The 18,311-nt window shown below is 36.7% G+C and overlaps 2 protein-coding genes and 1 long non-coding RNA gene across 4 annotated transcripts in view; 2 read left to right on the top strand and 1 right to left on the bottom strand.

Moving 5' to 3' along the window:
* LOC113344437 overlaps nt 1-1,774 on the top strand; it is a 3,209-nt gene extending 1,435 nt beyond the window's left edge. The window contains exons 5-10 of the long non-coding RNA XR_003357814.1: nt 287-351; nt 485-591; nt 749-826; nt 945-1,073; nt 1,183-1,219; nt 1,444-1,774. This is a non-coding gene — a long non-coding RNA (uncharacterized LOC113344437). The remainder of the gene's footprint in view (nt 1-286; nt 352-484; nt 592-748; nt 827-944; nt 1,074-1,182; nt 1,220-1,443) is intronic.
* A 5,276-nt stretch (nt 1,775-7,050) lies between these two features.
* On the top strand, nt 7,051-9,301 carry LOC113344427. 2 transcript variants are annotated; one of them, XM_026588400.1, is made up of 5 exons: nt 7,051-7,212; nt 7,306-7,392; nt 7,963-8,101; nt 8,746-8,812; nt 8,899-9,301. In XM_026588400.1, exons 2-5 carry the CDS (start codon nt 7,356-7,358, stop codon nt 9,061-9,063), a joined length of 408 nt encoding a protein of 135 aa, XP_026444185.1. In that variant the 5' UTR covers nt 7,051-7,212; nt 7,306-7,355; the 3' UTR covers nt 9,064-9,301. The 2 variants fall into 2 exon arrangements, with proteins under 2 accessions (XP_026444185.1, XP_026444184.1); XM_026588399.1 differs by having other exon boundaries at nt 8,896-9,301.
* Nucleotides 9,302-9,840: 539 nt separating this feature from the next.
* LOC113344426 (F-box protein At5g07610-like) lies at nt 9,841-16,762 on the bottom strand. Its single transcript, XM_026588398.1, has 2 exons — nt 16,267-16,762; nt 9,841-11,077 (listed from the first exon to the last, which is right to left on the bottom strand). Exons 1-2 carry the CDS (start codon nt 16,448-16,450, stop codon nt 10,089-10,091), a joined length of 1,173 nt encoding a protein of 390 aa, XP_026444183.1. The 5' UTR covers nt 16,451-16,762; the 3' UTR covers nt 9,841-10,088.
* Between the last annotated feature and the right edge of the window lie 1,549 nt (nt 16,763-18,311).

Below are 18,311 nucleotides of genomic sequence, written 5' to 3'. Positions count from 1 at the left end.
TTTATTAATAGTGTTTTCGGAATTTGATTTTTGTCCCCTGATTCATGGATTTGTGGTGTCATTTTCTTGAGCATCACAAGAAAAGTTAGGGATGGAGATTCTTATTTTGCTTGCTCATTTGAATTGAAGAATTTTGGTTTACTTTTCAGGGGTTTGGAATGAGGTGTTGGTTACTACAATGTAAATACCTCTCATTTCCTTTTACATTGCTCTATGGTTTTCAACATTGAAAGCTAGCACAACTTGTGAAGCTACTTACATTGGCTGTTCATTTGCTATTGTTTAGAGCCGATTTGCCCCGTGTTATCCAGTCTACTAAAACATTGTTATTGCCTCTCTTTATTGGTTCAGGTCTGCTTACATACTTACTGCAATTTTGTTTTGTTTCATTCTGTTTTAGGCTTGCTACTAGTTTCCTTTAGATTTTCTGTAATTGGCATTAAAGATTTTGTTCACATTGCAATTTCATTTTGGCTATGTGTAGGGATGTCACAGAGACCTGGATTTTGGGATGTTTGTATTGGCTTATAACTTTTTACCCATCTTCAACGCAAAATCATCGAGGGATTTGATATTGCGGTTAGCGGGGAGGTTGGTTTTGACTGGAAGGGATTCTTTTTTGTCTTTTTTTTTATTTGATTTTAATTTTTTTGTTATGTACCTGAAAACTTCATGTCCTTTTTTTTTTGGTTTCTGGATCTTTGCAACTCCGAAAGCTCACCCTATCATGTTAAATTGAATGGTGCAGTTAGAAAGGGAGAGCTTATGTTTCCACCTTTAGCTTTTATTGCGACTTACATTTCCTGCGTCCTCAGCCCAAGTCAAGGTTAGCACCTCTAGCAGCATCAATTAATCATGGTTCAGAGTTTTGTGTTTTATGATACTGTTCTCAAACTTAACATCCAAATATAGACATGTTAATGATAATTTATTTTATTTTGCAGGCAACTGAGAGGCTTGAGGTTGTATACCGTGTCCTAAAATAGGTGATTCTTACTGGTTCACCTGGACGCAAAGCAAGAAGCAAGTTAGCAAGCAGATATTTACTTTCTTGCTCAAAGCTGTAGGAAAGAGTGAGTTGAATTCTCCCTTTTAGATTACTAACTTTTAATAGGTTGCAAACTTCACTATCTATATACCTGCGTTGTATGCTAATACTTATCCGTACTTGTTCTAATGTAGGCACAAATGAAGGAACAAGCTGGGTTAGATGAGAATGGTAAGCAACAATCCACTAATCCTGAAATCTATGTGATTGTATTACCTACATGCCGACATAAACTTGTAAGAACTACAGGAAATGGTCACTGACCTGTGTTATAGTTCTGTGTGGATGCATTATGAGAATGTATGTGGTGATTAACACTGAGAAGAATCTATTGTATTGATATCCATCTTTATATGTATGTCGAATACACCTAACTTCTTACAACAACTGTGCAGGTACAAGAAACACCATCACCTAGTGTTATTCTGATGCCCATACATGATCAAGCTTCGAATCCTTGCGCTATTACAACTACTCCAGCAAGAGGAACCAGTTCACAATATTAATGAAGAAGTCTTCTTGCACTGAGCACATTGTTAAGCTAGGGGTAGAGGTAATTTAGACTGATGATGTTGGAATACCAGTAGATGTAAAGCAGGGATAGCATCTGTCTAGTATATGGCACATGAACTGAACTGGTTTTTGACACCTGAATGTCTAGTATGTGTCGCAGCCATTCAATTTGGTGAATGATTATTATTGTAGTTTCAGAAATAAGAATAAAATTTGCAGTCTCAAAATTTGCATTTGAAAATATGGATGGCTTGAAATTTTCAGGTGACCGGAACTGGCATTCCCAGGTGACCGGAACTGGCATTCTCAGGTGACCGGCTTCCAGGCCAGGATCACCTGAAAGTGCCAGTATTTTTTTATTAAAATCTAACGAATTCCTAACGTTCTAAACGAGTTAGACTATTCTGAAATTGCAAGACTCCTTATTAGTAACTTGAACTGTTATATAAAGAGTTAGCTAACATTATAACACAATCTCTACATTACAAAGTAAATATGAAGTGTAAATGTCAATAGTTAGGAAAAAAGTGGTAATGAAACGAGTGTGTTAGCCTATTTAATTTCCCTAATGGGCTAAAAGAGTTAGATAAAAATACTAACACATTATAGAACTGCCATTGGGTAACTATTTTTCTTAGTTAGGGAAATTAGCTCTATTATTTTAGTAATGTTTTTTTTTTCTGTAAGGAAATCCTTGATCTGGTGTAGTGTATTATCTAATTTGCTAAAGGAAGATCCACTTAAAACTCTCAACTTAATTGCATTCCATTGTTTTCCTTTCTTAGATTTCGTCATTGACATATGCATCCTTTTTGTTTGTTGGTTCTCTGCAAGTACCTATTGGACCTTTGATACAGTTCTTCATGGTAAATTCGTTACTGATGGAGTTATTTGGTAAATATCATGTAAGGTGCACCACCGTTTTAAACACTCACTATATACTTGGGATTATACTCTTGGGGTACTATTTGTGCAACAAACATAGGATTGGATAAACTCGCTTCTTGGCATGCTTATGAATTATTCTAGCTTAGAGTATCATTTTGTTAAATCCCAATTACAGTAAGAAATGGTACTTGCTATTTTAGCTCAAACGGAAGAGCACATGGTCTCACCCATGTACAGATGGTACTGTTATTTGACTAGGCTAAAATTTACATGCTTCCGGTGGCTGTGGGTTCGGCTCCCACAGATATTGTTACTTGGTTGGGATAAAATTTACATGCTTCCAATGGCAATATTAGATATGGATTACATAGATTTGAAAAGTGTCATATATCATGTTGGTCATGATTTGTGGCTCCAATTAGAGTGGAACCAGATTCAGAATACTAAGGGATGGAAGGAAGTTTAGTTCTGTGAGTTATTAGCTGTGCAATTGATTTTTTGTCTTCATATTCACACACAACTCTGTGTATAACTTTAGCTTAAGCTTATTTATCTGTTTGTGTTAATGAACTACTTTTACACAATTAGTTTTATTGGTTACGTATCTCCAATCATTTTTATTCAGATATTAATTGTGTGGATTACAGAGAAGGTTGTTACTACCTTAATATATTTTTCAGAAAGGTATAATTTTAGAAGAACCGTATATTCTTAGAAAGTGGTAGTGAAAGCTTTTTTGATAACCATACAAAGGGTTCTATAATCTGCATCCAGGGGTAAAAACTGTTCTAAAGGTAAATGCCCGTCCATCAGATGCAATAAATCTGGCAAAGACATGCAAGGCAATGTGATTTTGCATCCTCCATGTAACTTCGTGTCCACTTTTTTTTTTTTCAACGTATGATTTACGGTGTATCTGAATTTGTTTGGTGGCATCGAATCTTTATTAACATCTGGAGCATTGCATACTCTGAATCAACATCTCTAATTTTCACTGAGTATATTGTTGTATTTTGTTTTTCCATTGGGAGTCTCAAATGATATTATACAATTTCCCGATCATTTCTCATCTTAATGCTTCTTAATAGCCGAATGCTATTTAGTTCAGACTTCTAGAAGCGAATGATAGACCCTTCACTCATATCATTTGCATTACTATTAAACATTTTCTTTTTCTCTTTCAGTCTTGCAGTCCATACTCCTGCAGTTCTGCCAATGATGTAATAAGTTATTTTCATTTGTATGTAGCTTGAAATGCTTAATTTGATTTTGAGATTCCAGTGCATGGTAAACATGGATGTTTTCATTTTGAAGCTGAAGAGGGAAACTGTTGACCTCTTGGCTCAATTGACCGTCTAATATATACCGCTGTAACAAACATAAATGCCTATTTTTAGTACCTCAAGAGATGCACAACCATTGCCATTGGTCAGTTTCTTTCTATAGAAATTTTTTGTGACATCTCGAAATTTCCTTTGATTAGCATTTTTTAGTCACTTTGATGAGCAACCGTACAAAAAAATAAATACCCATCATTACTGCAAAGAAATGTCATATGTTTCCATATCGATGCACATTTCAGTAATTTAATCGACCTTGATATCCTTTATGTTAGACTAGCAATGTGAAAAACCATGTTTTGAAGAATCACACTAATCAGAGTTGATACCTAGCAAGGGAATAAAATATTTGTTAATTAAAATCACAAAAGGGTGTATGTCATCTTTCTTTTTTGGTCTTTCTTTATAATAGAAGACCCTAAAAGAGTCATATGACATCCTCACAGTCGTTCTAATCTCGGCTGAAGCCATGTCAACAAACATTTTCATATCATCCCAAAGTATTTTGCCAATTCAACCAAAGGAAAGCATTACGATGCTTATACGTGCCGACACAGTTTCTAGAGATACCAAAACATCACGAATTCTCCAAAGGACACATACCATACTAAGCATCTTTTGGGCAATTACGAAGTGGTCAACGAGGAATCTTTTGAAGGCATATGTGTGCTAGGAATACCAAAGGCAGACCAAAAATCAAAGTTCTTTAGAGTTTAGTTTTGTAAGAAGCAGATACAAACCATGTATCATCGGCATCCACCACCTCACAAACCTTCAAAAAAGACTTTGAACCTTTACCTGATTTTTTGAAAGAGTTATTTTGTAAAAGGGTCTTAATTTTAGGACGTAATTAGGGTCTGGGTTGTGAAAGTTGCAGTTGATGCTAAAGAGTCGAAGACTGACTGTTGACTGTGAGTGAACTGGTAAATGACTTTTTAAATCTGCTAAAGCCACGGACTGTCAATTGATCAAAATAATAAAAAGTTCTAGTTTACAACACTAATCAAAAGTATTAAAAAAAATGTCAGTGATTTAAGGAAGAAATCCATTCAGAAACCCATAATAATCCGGATACCGGAACCCCTAGTGAATCAACAACCAATTAATACGTTATCAAAACAGAATTAGTATTATTGGTTTTGACGGAATACCAAGAAATCAAAGAGTTGAAGATAAGGTAATCCCATTCTCCGGGAAATTGCCTAATTCATGTAGTTCATAGTTAGTCTCATTAGCTTCAACTTTTTAAGCAACTGCACCGCACGTTAATATGAACCGTTTTTTAACAATTTTATCGAGTTTCTAGTGTGTTAACACAACAAAATGAAATATTAATAGCAATCTGTTATTGGGCCGACCGATCGGAGGGCCCGTAGGGAGGGAGTCTCTTTTATGGTCATTTTTTTTCAATCCTGTTAAAGGGGCGGGTGGTTTCATTGGAGGGGCGGTAAACCTAATAAGACAAAGAGGGTCATTAGGTGGTAATTCAAGTGCCCTTATCAAAAAAATATGAAAATGACCAATTAACCCTTATTATTAATAATCGAGATTAGTGATGATAATCAAGATTAGTGTTGCTAATTAATTTTCACTTATAATAACTCTAAAATCAGATTTTTAGAGTTATAAAAAAAAATTTAGAGGAGAAGAAAAAGAAAACTTATGTGATATTTGTGAAACCCTAGATTTTGATTCACTCAACCAAAATGAGTGATTCCATTGGCAAATTTGAGATGGGTGAATCTCTATACGATAGAGAAAACAAATACTACATACCCCTTGATGGAGATCCTGATATGGAGTATTTCTTATATGGTAGAGATGTTTTAACCCATAGTGAAGGTCAATCTCAACCAATTGAAGAAATTAGCCAACAAAGTGAATAACCAGCAACTGAAAATGACCAGATATACTTCTAAACTAGTTCTCATTAGCTTTTTGTTGCTTAAAATTCTCTAAAGTACGTAAAAAAATCAAATTTTAAAAAATTTCAGAAGAACTTACGGTTGATAATTAGCTAGTTATCAACCGTAATTGAATGTTACGGTTCGTAAAGTTTCCAATACCAACCGTAACTGGTTCAATTGGGGGGAAAACTCAATCGTAATACCAGTTACGGTTAGTATAAAATTTTCGAGTCGAACCCTAATATCAGTACGGTTGGTTGCGTTCTTCAGTAGTTACCAACCGTAACTCATCATGTGCATGGAAGTATTTACTGCACTTCTTACGGTTGGTAATATGTAAATAGCTACCAGCCGTAATTGTGTTACGGTTTGTGATCTGTGTTTTTTACCTATCGTATAATGATTTGTATGTTTTCATTTTCAGTTCATCCTATTTACGGTTTGTTACGGGAGGACCACTACCAACCGTAGTTGTGTTACGGTTTGTAAGTGATTGTAATTACGAACCGTATCTCTGTTACGGTTTGTATTTCCTGTGTCGTGTCCAACCGTAGCTTTATGTATGTTTTTGTTTTGTTCTTGTTTAGACTAATGTGGGTGTATTATTGTCCAGATCGTGAGTGTACCCCCCCTAATGGATGAACAACCTTTAGCAAATCAACTTCTCACCCAAGATTCTATCTCTCACTATTTAACCGAGGAGACATGGGAGGAAAAAGATGATGCAAAGCATTGGGCTAGAGAACGAGGCAAGTTGATTATGTGTATCATAGTTTGTAATGGTACCACTAGTGAAAGTGCCTTTCAAATGGTTTGCGAGTGTAGTGGACAACATAGAAGTCATGAAAAAGAATGGCCATAAAAGAGACTCCCTCCCTACAGGCCCTCCGATCGGTCGGCCAAATAACAGATTGCTATTAATATTTCATTTTGTTGTGTTAACACACTAGAAACTCGATAAAATTGTTAAAAAACGGTTCATATTAACGTGCGGTGCAGTTGCTTAAAAAGTTGAAGCTAATGAGACTAACTATGAACTACATGAATTGGGCAATTTCGAATGCAAGTAACATTTTGGAATCTTCACAAAAAGGTTGAACCAGGCCTACGATATCTACAAGTTCGAAAGCACCTAAAAATTCATGATATGCCATACTTATCTTTACACGTTCTCGTCAGATAAATGAATAGTTATGAGCCGTTAGATTCTTGTAGTTTCCCTATCCGAAGATTTATTTTATTTTATTTTTTTTAGAGAAGATATTATTGTCATTTGATTTCGGGGTAAAATATCTCCGTTTTCCTTGACATATCTATAAACGCTAAATATCTAGGCCTTAAATATCTTCTTGCTCTTTCCACCAGAGATACACAGAGCCGAGAGAGAGAGACAGAGAGATTGAAAGAAAGCACACGCTCTTTCTACTTTCTTCTCTCCAAGGCTAAGCTTGTTTCCTTACAGTTTGTTTGTGTTGCAAAGTCTGGGTCTGGGTTTCTTTGATTGCAAACATAAAAGGTATTTGTTGTTATACTTTTTGGCTTAATTTATTAAACTTTGTTTATGTGCAAAGATTTTTAATTTTGAAATGATTTTAATGTTTTAATGCAGAAAGTTCGATTGTGAGGGATTAGTGGGTTGTTTGAGTAAGCTCAATAGACATGAAGAATTGGAGGAATTCAGTTGACAACAACCAAGGTTTGTTTTACAATTTGCCACTAAGTAATGGTCAATTTGATGTTTTGGGCCCTTGATTTTAAGTAAATTTTGATTAATTATTGCCTCAACATGAGGGTTCCCAAGTAGTTCTCACCCTCACAGGCAATAGATATGGTGGTTCATAGGTCTTCCCTGTCTATGGCCTCCTCAATTGCCAACAAGTTATACAAGTCACTGATAAAATGAATTTTTCATTGTTGGGAGTTATTTGGTGATTAGATGGTTGGAGTTTACATCATTTGTGCCAAATCTCTAAGATCCAAAAAAAGAAAACAAGAAGAATTTGATATGTGCTCGCTAGCTAGTTGCAAGAATGCTTCAACCAGCATTGGGTAAGCAGGGAATAACATTGGACACGTGGTCCCGTTTTATTGTGGCGTGTTTAAGATCTTTTTTCGTGTTTGCTCTGTGCTAGTTGAAACTTTGTTGCTAACGACACGCTAACAGAAGGGGTTTTCTTTTTAAGTTGCACATCTCTGCATAAACAAGTCATGTATATTGTAGTGCCCTGATGTTTGTCCTTTGGTCTTGTGAATTTATTATGTCTAGGAGGATTGAGAACAAACGAGAGAAATTTAGTGGCTGAGATGATTGAGATGAGAAAAGTTCGGACAGCGTTTATGGTGGAGAAATGTCGAAACAGGAATGAAGCAGTCATGTGTCCCAAACCACAGAGACAAAATATAAGGTTCGTCGGACTATACTTTTTTCTCTGTTACTAAATCATGCCTACTTGTTTTATTGCTTGAAATGTCTTTGCAATATATAATTACACTTTTACTGTTAAGTGAAGTCTACATTATCTCGAATACAACTCACATTGGCTGAATAGTTGCATTGCTAAAACTGTTTTTCTTTAATATCAAAATGGTGCTGGTTACACCTAGTATAAATGCACCCAGACACCCAGTAGTATTTCTTAGTTATCTCTTTACACCTGATTAGGAGAATTCTTGCTTGAATTATGGCCTAGAGGCTAGTAGTAGTAGATGACGTTATCAATAGTTAGGTACATAACTTGTAATCTGTCAGAACTCAGTGTAATTTAAGGGCTTGAGCTTCTATATTGGTCAAAATATATATAAAGCTGATTTGTTCAAAGCAACAACAGTTTCCAAAGCCACCGAACTACCGGTAAACAATGCAGATGGTCATGCCGATTTTCCCTTTGTAACAACTTAGAAGAGGTGACAGGAAGTTTAGTTAGTAATTGATTCTATTGATTGTAAATGCTAGAATAGAACTCTCCCTTCTTTATGCTCTGAATGCACTTCACTTCTTATTGTCATTACATCTCACTGTAAATTCATATGAATAATAATGCGACTTCAGGCCTTGTGGGGGGGAGTATGCCGACCAAAACATAGCAGGTCAGCTTCCACATATCTTTGCGGGCAAGGTTTGTTATCCGCTACCCCTTTTTATTTATTTCTATGTTTCGTAACCAGAGTTGTGTTGGCTAACCGTGCTTTTTGCTTCCAGCAGGCATCCCCGCCATTTTACTCAGGTTCTCCTCCTATCCGTTCTAGTAACCCTGTAACCCAAGATGCCCGTTTCCGTGAACAGAGGGGTCAAGCAAGCCCTATTCGTGATTTTTGTATAGAAAGTTCAGAAGTTGATCGGATGCGAAGCATCACAACGATGGCCTGAGACAAATTTCCCACGCATTCCACCACACCTACGTATTATCTGTATATTCGGTTTTTGCAACTGCGAAACTGTAGGATTCGATTATCATGTATAAAGTTTCATTTCTTCAAGTTAGTTAGTTTACCTTCCTTCAAAACTTTGGTTTTTCAGGCCCTTATTATAAACTTAGTTCAATGAATCAGAAACAAAAAGTTTCTGATCTGAGAATGGTTGATGAATAAATTTTATCTTTTTGGTACTAAAGAAGCCAGGGGTTAAATGTTTTCTTTGTTTCATCTAAAGAAGCCAGCTTCTGTTCTGTCAACAAAATCACTACTGTGTTGTCCCCTCCCAGAAACACCAGCAACTTCTCCAAACTCCGATTTTGAGCCATCAGAGTTGAGAAGATATTTCAGTCTTTCACAGGATGGCCTCTGTGAACCACATGTTCTGCCTTGTAGTTTCAATCCTAAGAATAGAGGCGGAAACCGAAAGATTGCTAATGATTCACTTGGATGTAATTTTACATAGTATTTAGTATTTACACTCTACTGCATAATGGAGGTCAATTTCTGGTTATAGTGGGGCTGTTTAACACATTGGCCCCAAGTGGAGACCTGCAAGAGAGCAGAAATGGACTGGAGAATACATGCTTTATTCGGCAAGGTTCACATTTGATTTCATAATAGCATCCACTGAAAATTCCTGAATTAACAATAATCACTTATGCACAGACGGTAATACAAACCTCAAATAAGAAAATTCAAATGCTAATGCAACAACTAGCACTCATGAAGATAGTAAGCAAAAGATAAAATTCACACAGAACAAATAACTAGATGTGCTTGTTCACATCAACAACAACCATCAGTGTACCAATTTCTGAACATTTCTTTGCAACCTTAAAAGCAATACAATATTCGCAAAGAGTACAAGGTTAATCAGGAAATAGCACCCCTGCACGTAAAGTTCAACAAGCACCTTCTCTAATTCGTACGAGATAAAAACATAATATAGGGAACACCCCTAAGCCTGAAAATAAACAATCAAACACAAGCGAGTGTCTGAATGTACTGAAAAGAAAAATTAGATCGACCAAACTGGTTTGAATGACCTGGTGCCAGTCTATGAATTTCCTTGAAGCTCTTGTCCTGTATATCATAAGAAAAAACTTTATCTTGGATTAGTAAAACCACCTTAGACGAATTGCATTCTACTTCCTCTACCAGCAATACATCAAAGGCAGGGGGCCGTGGATACAAAATTATCAATTCTTGGGGAGAAACGTGATATTTTACATTCCATCCCATGTAGTCCGTCTCCATTTCCAAGACTTCAAAACTAGAAAGTGAAGCAGGACTGACAATTAGATGCAAGTGACCCCTACACTCCCCGAAGAATTTAACCATCATTTTATCCTCTACACTAGGAACAGAACGGTAGTCTGGCATTTTCATTCTTAATTCTTGATCAACATTGAAACAAAAAGAATTCCCTTCTATCGATGGGTCAATCCAGTGCAACGAACCTTTCCAGAATACTCCACTTTTATAGAGGAAGCTACGACGAGGTGCAGAAAAAACATCTCCAGAAAGCTTCCAAGTAGCAGTTTCAGATGAGTATATCTCCAATTGAAGATCCACATTGGTATCAGAATCTTCGGGTTGTTTAGTGAACCAAATGCAAACAACTTTGTAGTGGGGTGAATTGCGTGGATCATAAGCCAAGCTGACACTAGAAAACACAACAAAACCCTTTTCCTTTCCCTGAGATCCACTCACAATAGACCGAAATTGTTTTGCAAATGGATTGAAAACGTAATAGGTGCGCTCCAAGAAACTGGCTCTAATGCTGCTACAACACATAAGACCATTGCAAGATTGTTCAATTCTTATACCTTTGGGATCCTGAATAAAATCTAGGGTTTCAAAAGGGGCAGCGGATGAGGAGGACCCATCTAGCGAAACGAATTCCAGTTTCGGTTGATTTGTATGTAAAATTAGTCCATTGACTGAATGTGGGTATTGATGACAATGTTGTTGGCGCAATGCGGAAATGTGATGGGTTTATGGAAATGAATTTAGGAAGAGAGGTTGGTTAATTGAAAGGTGAGGCTTATATTAATATGAAAATGAAAATATTACAAGAGGCTTGTGTAGCAACTTTGGCTTACACTAGTTGTTTACAAAGAGGCACTTTGGCTCTTACTCTAAACTCTAGCTCTCACTCTTACTACTTACTCACTCACTTGAGTTGTGGATGACCACAAAGGCCAACATTTGCTTCTATTTATACTACTTCATGACCAACTACTAAGAATACTCTAGACTTGGAAATCTCTAGAGCTAATTGACCTAGATCATTCTAGAGAAAGAATTCTCTAGATACACATGATGGAAAATGTCTTAGAAGACTCTAGAATGGGCTTGCACTCTTTTTATCTTAGAAGAGTCTAGATATCTCTAGACTGGGCCTATGCATTGAGATAAGCCCATGGGAGTTATAGTTAGCTATCTAGATAATTCTAGATTTACCCATCACAATTATCAAATGTTTTTAACACCCCCTCTTAATTGTGATGTTGAGCTTATCTCTAAAATGATTGAATTTATCCACCGTGACTGCTTTTGTGAAAATGTCCGCATTTTGTTCTTGCGTCGGACAGAATTGGAGCTCGATTTCCTTGTTCTCTACTAACTCTCTGATGAAGTGATGTCGTAGCTCTATATGCTTCGTCCGTCCGTGGAACACTGGATTTTTTGTCATTGCAATTGTAGACATATTGTCACAGTATATAGTTGTTGGTTCTTTTTGCTTTTGTTGTAGGTCGGTCATTATTCTTCTTAACCATACCGCTTCACATGCTGCACTTGTTGATGCTATGTACTCTGCTTCGGCTGACGATAATGCCACAGTGCTTTGCTTTTTAGAACTCCAAGAGATAACTTTTGTTCCCATACAGAAAACATAGCCTGATGTGCTCTTTCGGTCTTCAATAGAACCTGCCCAATCGCTATCTGTGAAGCCAATTAAATCATTATCTTTTTCTCTTGTATACTTGATGCCAAAATCCTTCGTTCCCTTGATATACCGAAGAATTCTCTTTGCGGCTGCATAGTGTAACTTGCTTGGATCGCTCATAAACCGAGAAACAATACTAGTTGCATTGACGATGTCTGGTCTTGTATTTGTTAAGTAGATCAGTGAGCCGACTAGACTTCTGAATAAGGTTGGATCAACTTTTGTCGCTCCATCATTTTTTACCAATTTCTCATTGGTACCCATTGGAGTTGCAATTGGTTTGCAATCCATCATGTTGAACCTTTTCAGTAAGTCTTCCGCATATTTTTCTTGAGAAATGAATATTTCTTCTGGAGATTGTTTTACTTGAATCCCAAGAAAATATCGCATAAGTCCTAAGTCTGTCATCTCATATTCTTTCATCATCTCCTTCTTAAATTTTTCTGCCATGTCTTGTTTTGTGCTGGCGTAAATTAAATCATCAACATAGAGACAGACGATTAGGAAATCCGTACCTTGTTTTCTTATGTAGAGGGATGGCTCACTTGGACTCTTTTCAAATCCATTATCTCGGAAATACTTGTCGATTTTGTTGTTCCATGCACGCGGTGCTTGCTTGAGGCCATATAGTGCTTTGCGGAGACGATAAACCATGTTTTCTTTTCCTTTTCGGACATATCCTTGAGGTTGTTCAACGTACACCTCTTCTTCAAGTTCTCCGTTTAAGAACGCCGACTTTACGTCCAATTGGTAGACCTTCATTTTTAGTTGAGCTGCCAAAGCTAACACCATCCGGATTGTTTCCATGCGAGCGACTGGGGCGAATGTTTCGTTGTAGTCGATTCCTGGTTGCTGTGAATATCCTTTTGCAACTAGCCTTGCCTTGTGCTTCTGAATCGAACCATCTTCGTTGTATTTTGTCTTGTAGACCCATTTCAGACCAATTATTTCTTTGTCATTTGGCTGATTAACAAGCTCCCATGTCTTATTTTTATCGATTACTCGCATTTCTTCATCCATAGCATATCTCCATTTTTCTTCCTTCGCCGCTTCCTCATATTTTTTAGGCTCTAGTGCTATAAATGCACAATTAGATATATCATATATATCTCTTAGGGAACGCACCTTTCTTGGTGGGGCACTTGCACTTGATTCTGATGAACTTGGACTTTGTCGTGTTGGACTAGGAGATCTCGGGCTTGCTGGTGGAGTACTTTCTTCCTGGCGTGGCTTATCTGGCTCATCTTCAATGAGTAGTGGTAACTCGTGGTTGTCTGTTTCATCATTCCAATCCCAAGCTTTGAATTCATCGAAGATAACATCTCTTGAAATCACTAGTTCCTTTGTTTCTGGCTTTAAAAGTCTATAGGCTTTAGACTCTTCGCTGTATCCGATGAATATTAACTTTTCTCCTTTTCCATCGAATTTTTCTCTATGTTGGGATGGAATATGTGAGTATGCTACGCAACCAAAAATTCTGAAAGAAGTTACCTCGGGCTTTTTCTTATGCCACGCCTCGTATGGAGTTTTGTTGTGAACCGCTTTTGTTGGAGAGCGATTAAGGATGTAGACTGCTGTGTTGACTGCTTCCGCCCAGTAGGTGTTGGGTAGCTTCCTTGCTTTTACCATACTGCGAGCCATTTCCACGATCGTACGATTTTTCCTTTCCGCGACACCGTTTTGTTGTGGAGTGTATCGGACAGTGAGCTCCTTTTTAATTCTATTTTCTTTGCAGTAGTTGATAAACTCTTTTGAAGTAAATTCTCCACCACGGTCTGTACGGAAGACTTTCAATTGATGGCCACTTTGCTTCTCTGCCAGCGCCTTGAATTCTAGGAATTTAGTGAATGCCTCAGACTTTTGCTCGAGAATGTACACCCACATCATTCTGGTATAATCGTCCACGAATAAGAGAAAATATCTTCTGTTGTTGAGTGAAGTTGTTCTTGTCGGACCGCAGATATCAGCGTGCACCAATTCGAGGGGCCTTCTTGCTCTCCACGATGTCTTGGTAAATGGAAGTCTGTGAAACTTCCCAAGAATACAACCTTCACATACTTTATCTCCACCGTCGATATTGGGAAGACCAATTACCATGCCTTTTGATTTCAGAACCTTTAAGGATCTGTAGTTGAGATGCCCGTATCTCAAATGCCATAGCTTTCCTTCGTCAATATGGTTGGTACTCATTGCACAATTTTCAATTGATGGCATAGATAAGGGAAAGACAAAATTTCCTGACATTTTTACTTTTGCCACCAATTGCTTGTTAATTTTATCATAAATTGTGCATTCTCCGTCTTCGAAATGTAGTGAGTACCCCTTTCTTATAAGTTGTCCAACACTTAATAAATTTTGAGCTAGGCCAGGAACATAAAGAACATCAGATATGTATCGAGTTATACCTGACCTTGTACGTACGGATATGACTCCTCTTCCTTCAACATTCTGGAACTTTCCATCTCCGAGCTTGACCGGTGGAATCTCTTGCTCCTCCAATTTTACGAAATATTCTTTGTTTCCTGTCATATGGCTGCTGCATCCGCTGTCGACATACCATATACCTTGCTCTTCTTGTTGCGAGGTGAGGCAGGAATAAAATACTTGATTTTGAGAATCATTTTTCTCGGAATAGTTGGCTTCATTATTTTTAAGCCAACAATCTTTTTCCATGTGATTTAAGTTATCACATTTGGTGCACTTGTACTTGCAATTTTCAGTTGCATGGCCAAACTTTTTGCAAACACTGCATCGGAGATTTGAGGAGTAATTTTTTCCGTACCTTTGGTTGTTGTTTCTATAACCTCCTTTTCCTCTTCCTCGTCCGCGGTAGAAATTTCTGGGTCCTTGAGTTGACGTCGACCCTTTCTCGTACTGCGAGTTGGATGACGATCCCCCTCTGGAGCTTTCTTTTCTGGCTTCTGTATTTTTCTTCTCACTGAAATTTATTTTTGATTGAAATGCCTGCTCCAATGGTTGCTCCGCGAACCTATTTATCCTTTTCTCGTGCGCCTCGAGTGAACCCATTAATTCGTGTACCGAGAGAGTCGATAAATTTTTGGACTCTTCAATGGCAGCGACGATGTGATCGAATTTGAACGGTGAGCTCCTTAAAATCTTTTCTACAACTCTTTTATTTTCTATGGTATCTCCATAACTACTAATTTGATTTACTATACCAGTAACTCTTGAAAAGAAATTCTGGATAGTTTCATTTTCTTTCATAAGTAGATTATCAAAATCTCGCCATAAGTTTTGTAGTTTAATGGAGATTACCTTTTCTGATCCTTGGAATGCTACTTTGAGAATATTCCAGGCCTCCTTCGAAGTTTTCGCCACCGAAATTCGAGGAAAAATAGTTTTGCTTACCCCTTGTTGTAGAAATAGTAGTGCTTTAGCATCCTTCTTCTTGTTTTCCTTGTACTCCTTTTTCTCTGCATCCGTCCATGACGATAGAGCTTCTGCCGACTCGGGTACCTTATAACCATCTTCTACAAAATCCCATAAGTCTTGTGAAATGAATAATGTTTTCATTTGTAAACTCCAATAATCATAACTCTCACCATCAAAAATTGGAATTAGACTTTGGGCATAATTGAAACCTTGAATACTTTGGTTAATTGCCATGGGTAGAGTTTTAGGATTACTGGGTTAGGTTTGCTCTGATACCAAATTTGTTGGCGCAATGCGGAAATGTGATGGGTTTATGGAAATGAATTTAGGAAGAGAGGTTGGTTAATTGAAAGGTGAGGCTTATATTAATATGAAAATGAAAATATTACAAGAGGCTTGTGTAGCAACTTTGGCTTACACTAGTTGTTTACAAAGAGGCACTTTGGCTCTTACTCTAAACTCTAGCTCTCACTCTTACTACTTACTCACTCACTTGAGTTGTGGATGACCACAAAGGCCAACATTTGCTTCTATTTATACTACTTCATGACCAACTACTAAGAATACTCTAGACTTGGAAATCTCTAGAGCTAATTGACCTAGATCATTCTAGAGAAAGAATTCTCTAGATACACATGATGGAAAATGTCTTAGAAGACTCTAGAATGGGCTTGCACTCTTTTTATCTTAGAAGAGTCTAGATATCTCTAGACTGGGCCTATGCATTGAGATAAGCCCATGGGAGTTATAGTTAGCTATCTAGATAATTCTAGATTTACCCATCACAATTATCAAATGTTTTTAACAAATGTTCCCTAGCAAAAAATGGATCAGATATAATGGAACGCCATTTTTTGGACACGAGTTTGAACTCAAGCAGAATTTTAATCGGTAAACGCGACAAAATCTGTATCAAGATATCGACACTGCTAACTACAAGAGAGAGTGATGATGGATTCTCATGAGGATTCATGCAAGTAGAAATTGGATTCATCTCTTGAACAGTAAATAATGTAAATCAACAGATTCTAATCTTGGGAATCCAGAATATACCTCAGTTGGATCAAACCATGTACTAACTTGAATTTGAAGCTCAAACGATCTTTATTTTCGTAACCTCCATATCTGCTTCATACACTAAGAAAACCCTAACTGTCGTTCCTTAATTCCTGATGCAACTTCTATTGGCCCCATTTAAGCTTTAAAGAAAAATTGGGAAAGGGTGTGTAGTCGAGTCAAGTCAAACTGTGTCAAGCTCGGTCAAGCTAAGTAAATACTTAGCTGCATAACAGCCAGCGCACCCATGTAGCCATAGGGAGATTGCCAATGGTCCACATACTTTTTTTTTTTTTTTTTTTTTTGTTTTTTTGAAGAAAAACTAAAACTTTTGAAGAAAAATAAAAAACGATACTTAGGCTGACCAGTTTTAAGCTCAGATGACACGAATTTATACAATAATTTTACAAACGAAAAATTAGACTAAGGCCCAATCCATGGATAACCCATAATATGAGACCCCTAGTTAACAGAGTTTTAAAATCAGGTCCCGAATTAAAAATAATTTTAATAGAGGTCGAAATGACCAGAATAACCTTCACTATATAACTATCTAACCTAGGTTTTCTCTCAAACAGACACATTCATTTTCATTTTAGGAGAGAGAAACCGGATCTCACCTAAGAAACTCTGGAAGAATTGCAGAGAATTTTTTTTGCAGATCGAACAAACGAAAACCAAAAACAGGTAGGTTTTCGATCAATCTTCTTCTTCCTGTTTAATCTTTTCTTCTTCTTCCTGTTTACTAATTTTCGATGAAACTGTTGATTGGGATTTAATCTTTTCTTCTTCTTCTTGTTTAAACCAGGCAAAAAACAAGAACCAAAAAACCTAGGAAGATACAGTAGTTTATCGATCTGTTTGCTGAGAAGAAAGAAGGAAGAAAGGTCAGTTTTCTCTCTTTTGTTATCGATCTGTTATTCTTTGGTTTTAGGTTTCGATTTCTGCTTTCACATGTTTCGATTCATCATGATTGATGTTTTGATTTCAAAAATCTCTTGATATTGTGATTATTTTTGAAAATTAGGGTTTCACAACTAAGTTTGACTGATTTAGGTTTCATGATTTGAAATCAACTGATTTATATTCTGACAAATCGCACTGTAGATTCAGATTAGGCGATAATCAACTAATTTATATTCAAATGCCGAGGGGAAGAAGGAATCCCCCTGAAGAAGATCCTGCATTAACAGGTATTATGATTCTTTCCCTTTAAGATGCCATTTAATATTGGGGTGTATGTTTTGTGATGATATAATGTTAGTGAAAACATTCTTTTGTGATATAGCATGTGTAACTTAAAGTTACACATTCAAAATCTAATCACTGACTGTATTGTGGTTTGTATATTGAGTGTGTAACTTGGAATTACACATACAAATGAGCCTATATAACTATAAGTTACAAATTCAAAATCTCACAACTGACTTGCCAAGGGGATGTGTAACTATAATTTACACATTTGAAATCTCATGTTTTGATTATATGTAATGCTTGTGAATGTGTAACTTTACAAAAAGGTGCATGTGTAACTATAAGTTACACATTGAAAATATCACCACTAACTTGCCAATTGACTGTGTAACTAGAAGTTACACATGCAAAATCTCACCACTGATTTGCCAATTGCCTATGTAAATAAAAGTTACACATGCAAAATATCACCTATGATTGTATTGTGTTTAAATAATAGTTACGCATAAAAAATGACATCTGTAAACCTTCATATGCATGTGTAAGTTAAGGTTACACAACACATAATTGAATGATTCAGTTTGTGTACTTGGAAAATACACATA

Source organism: Papaver somniferum, unplaced genomic scaffold (genome assembly GCF_003573695.1).
Source record: "Papaver somniferum cultivar HN1 unplaced genomic scaffold, ASM357369v1 unplaced-scaffold_76, whole genome shotgun sequence".
NCBI lineage: Eukaryota > Viridiplantae > Streptophyta > Magnoliopsida > Ranunculales > Papaveraceae > Papaver > Papaver somniferum.
Note: the sequence above shows the minus strand (reverse complement) of the source record. Positions and strands in the feature narration are given on the sequence as shown.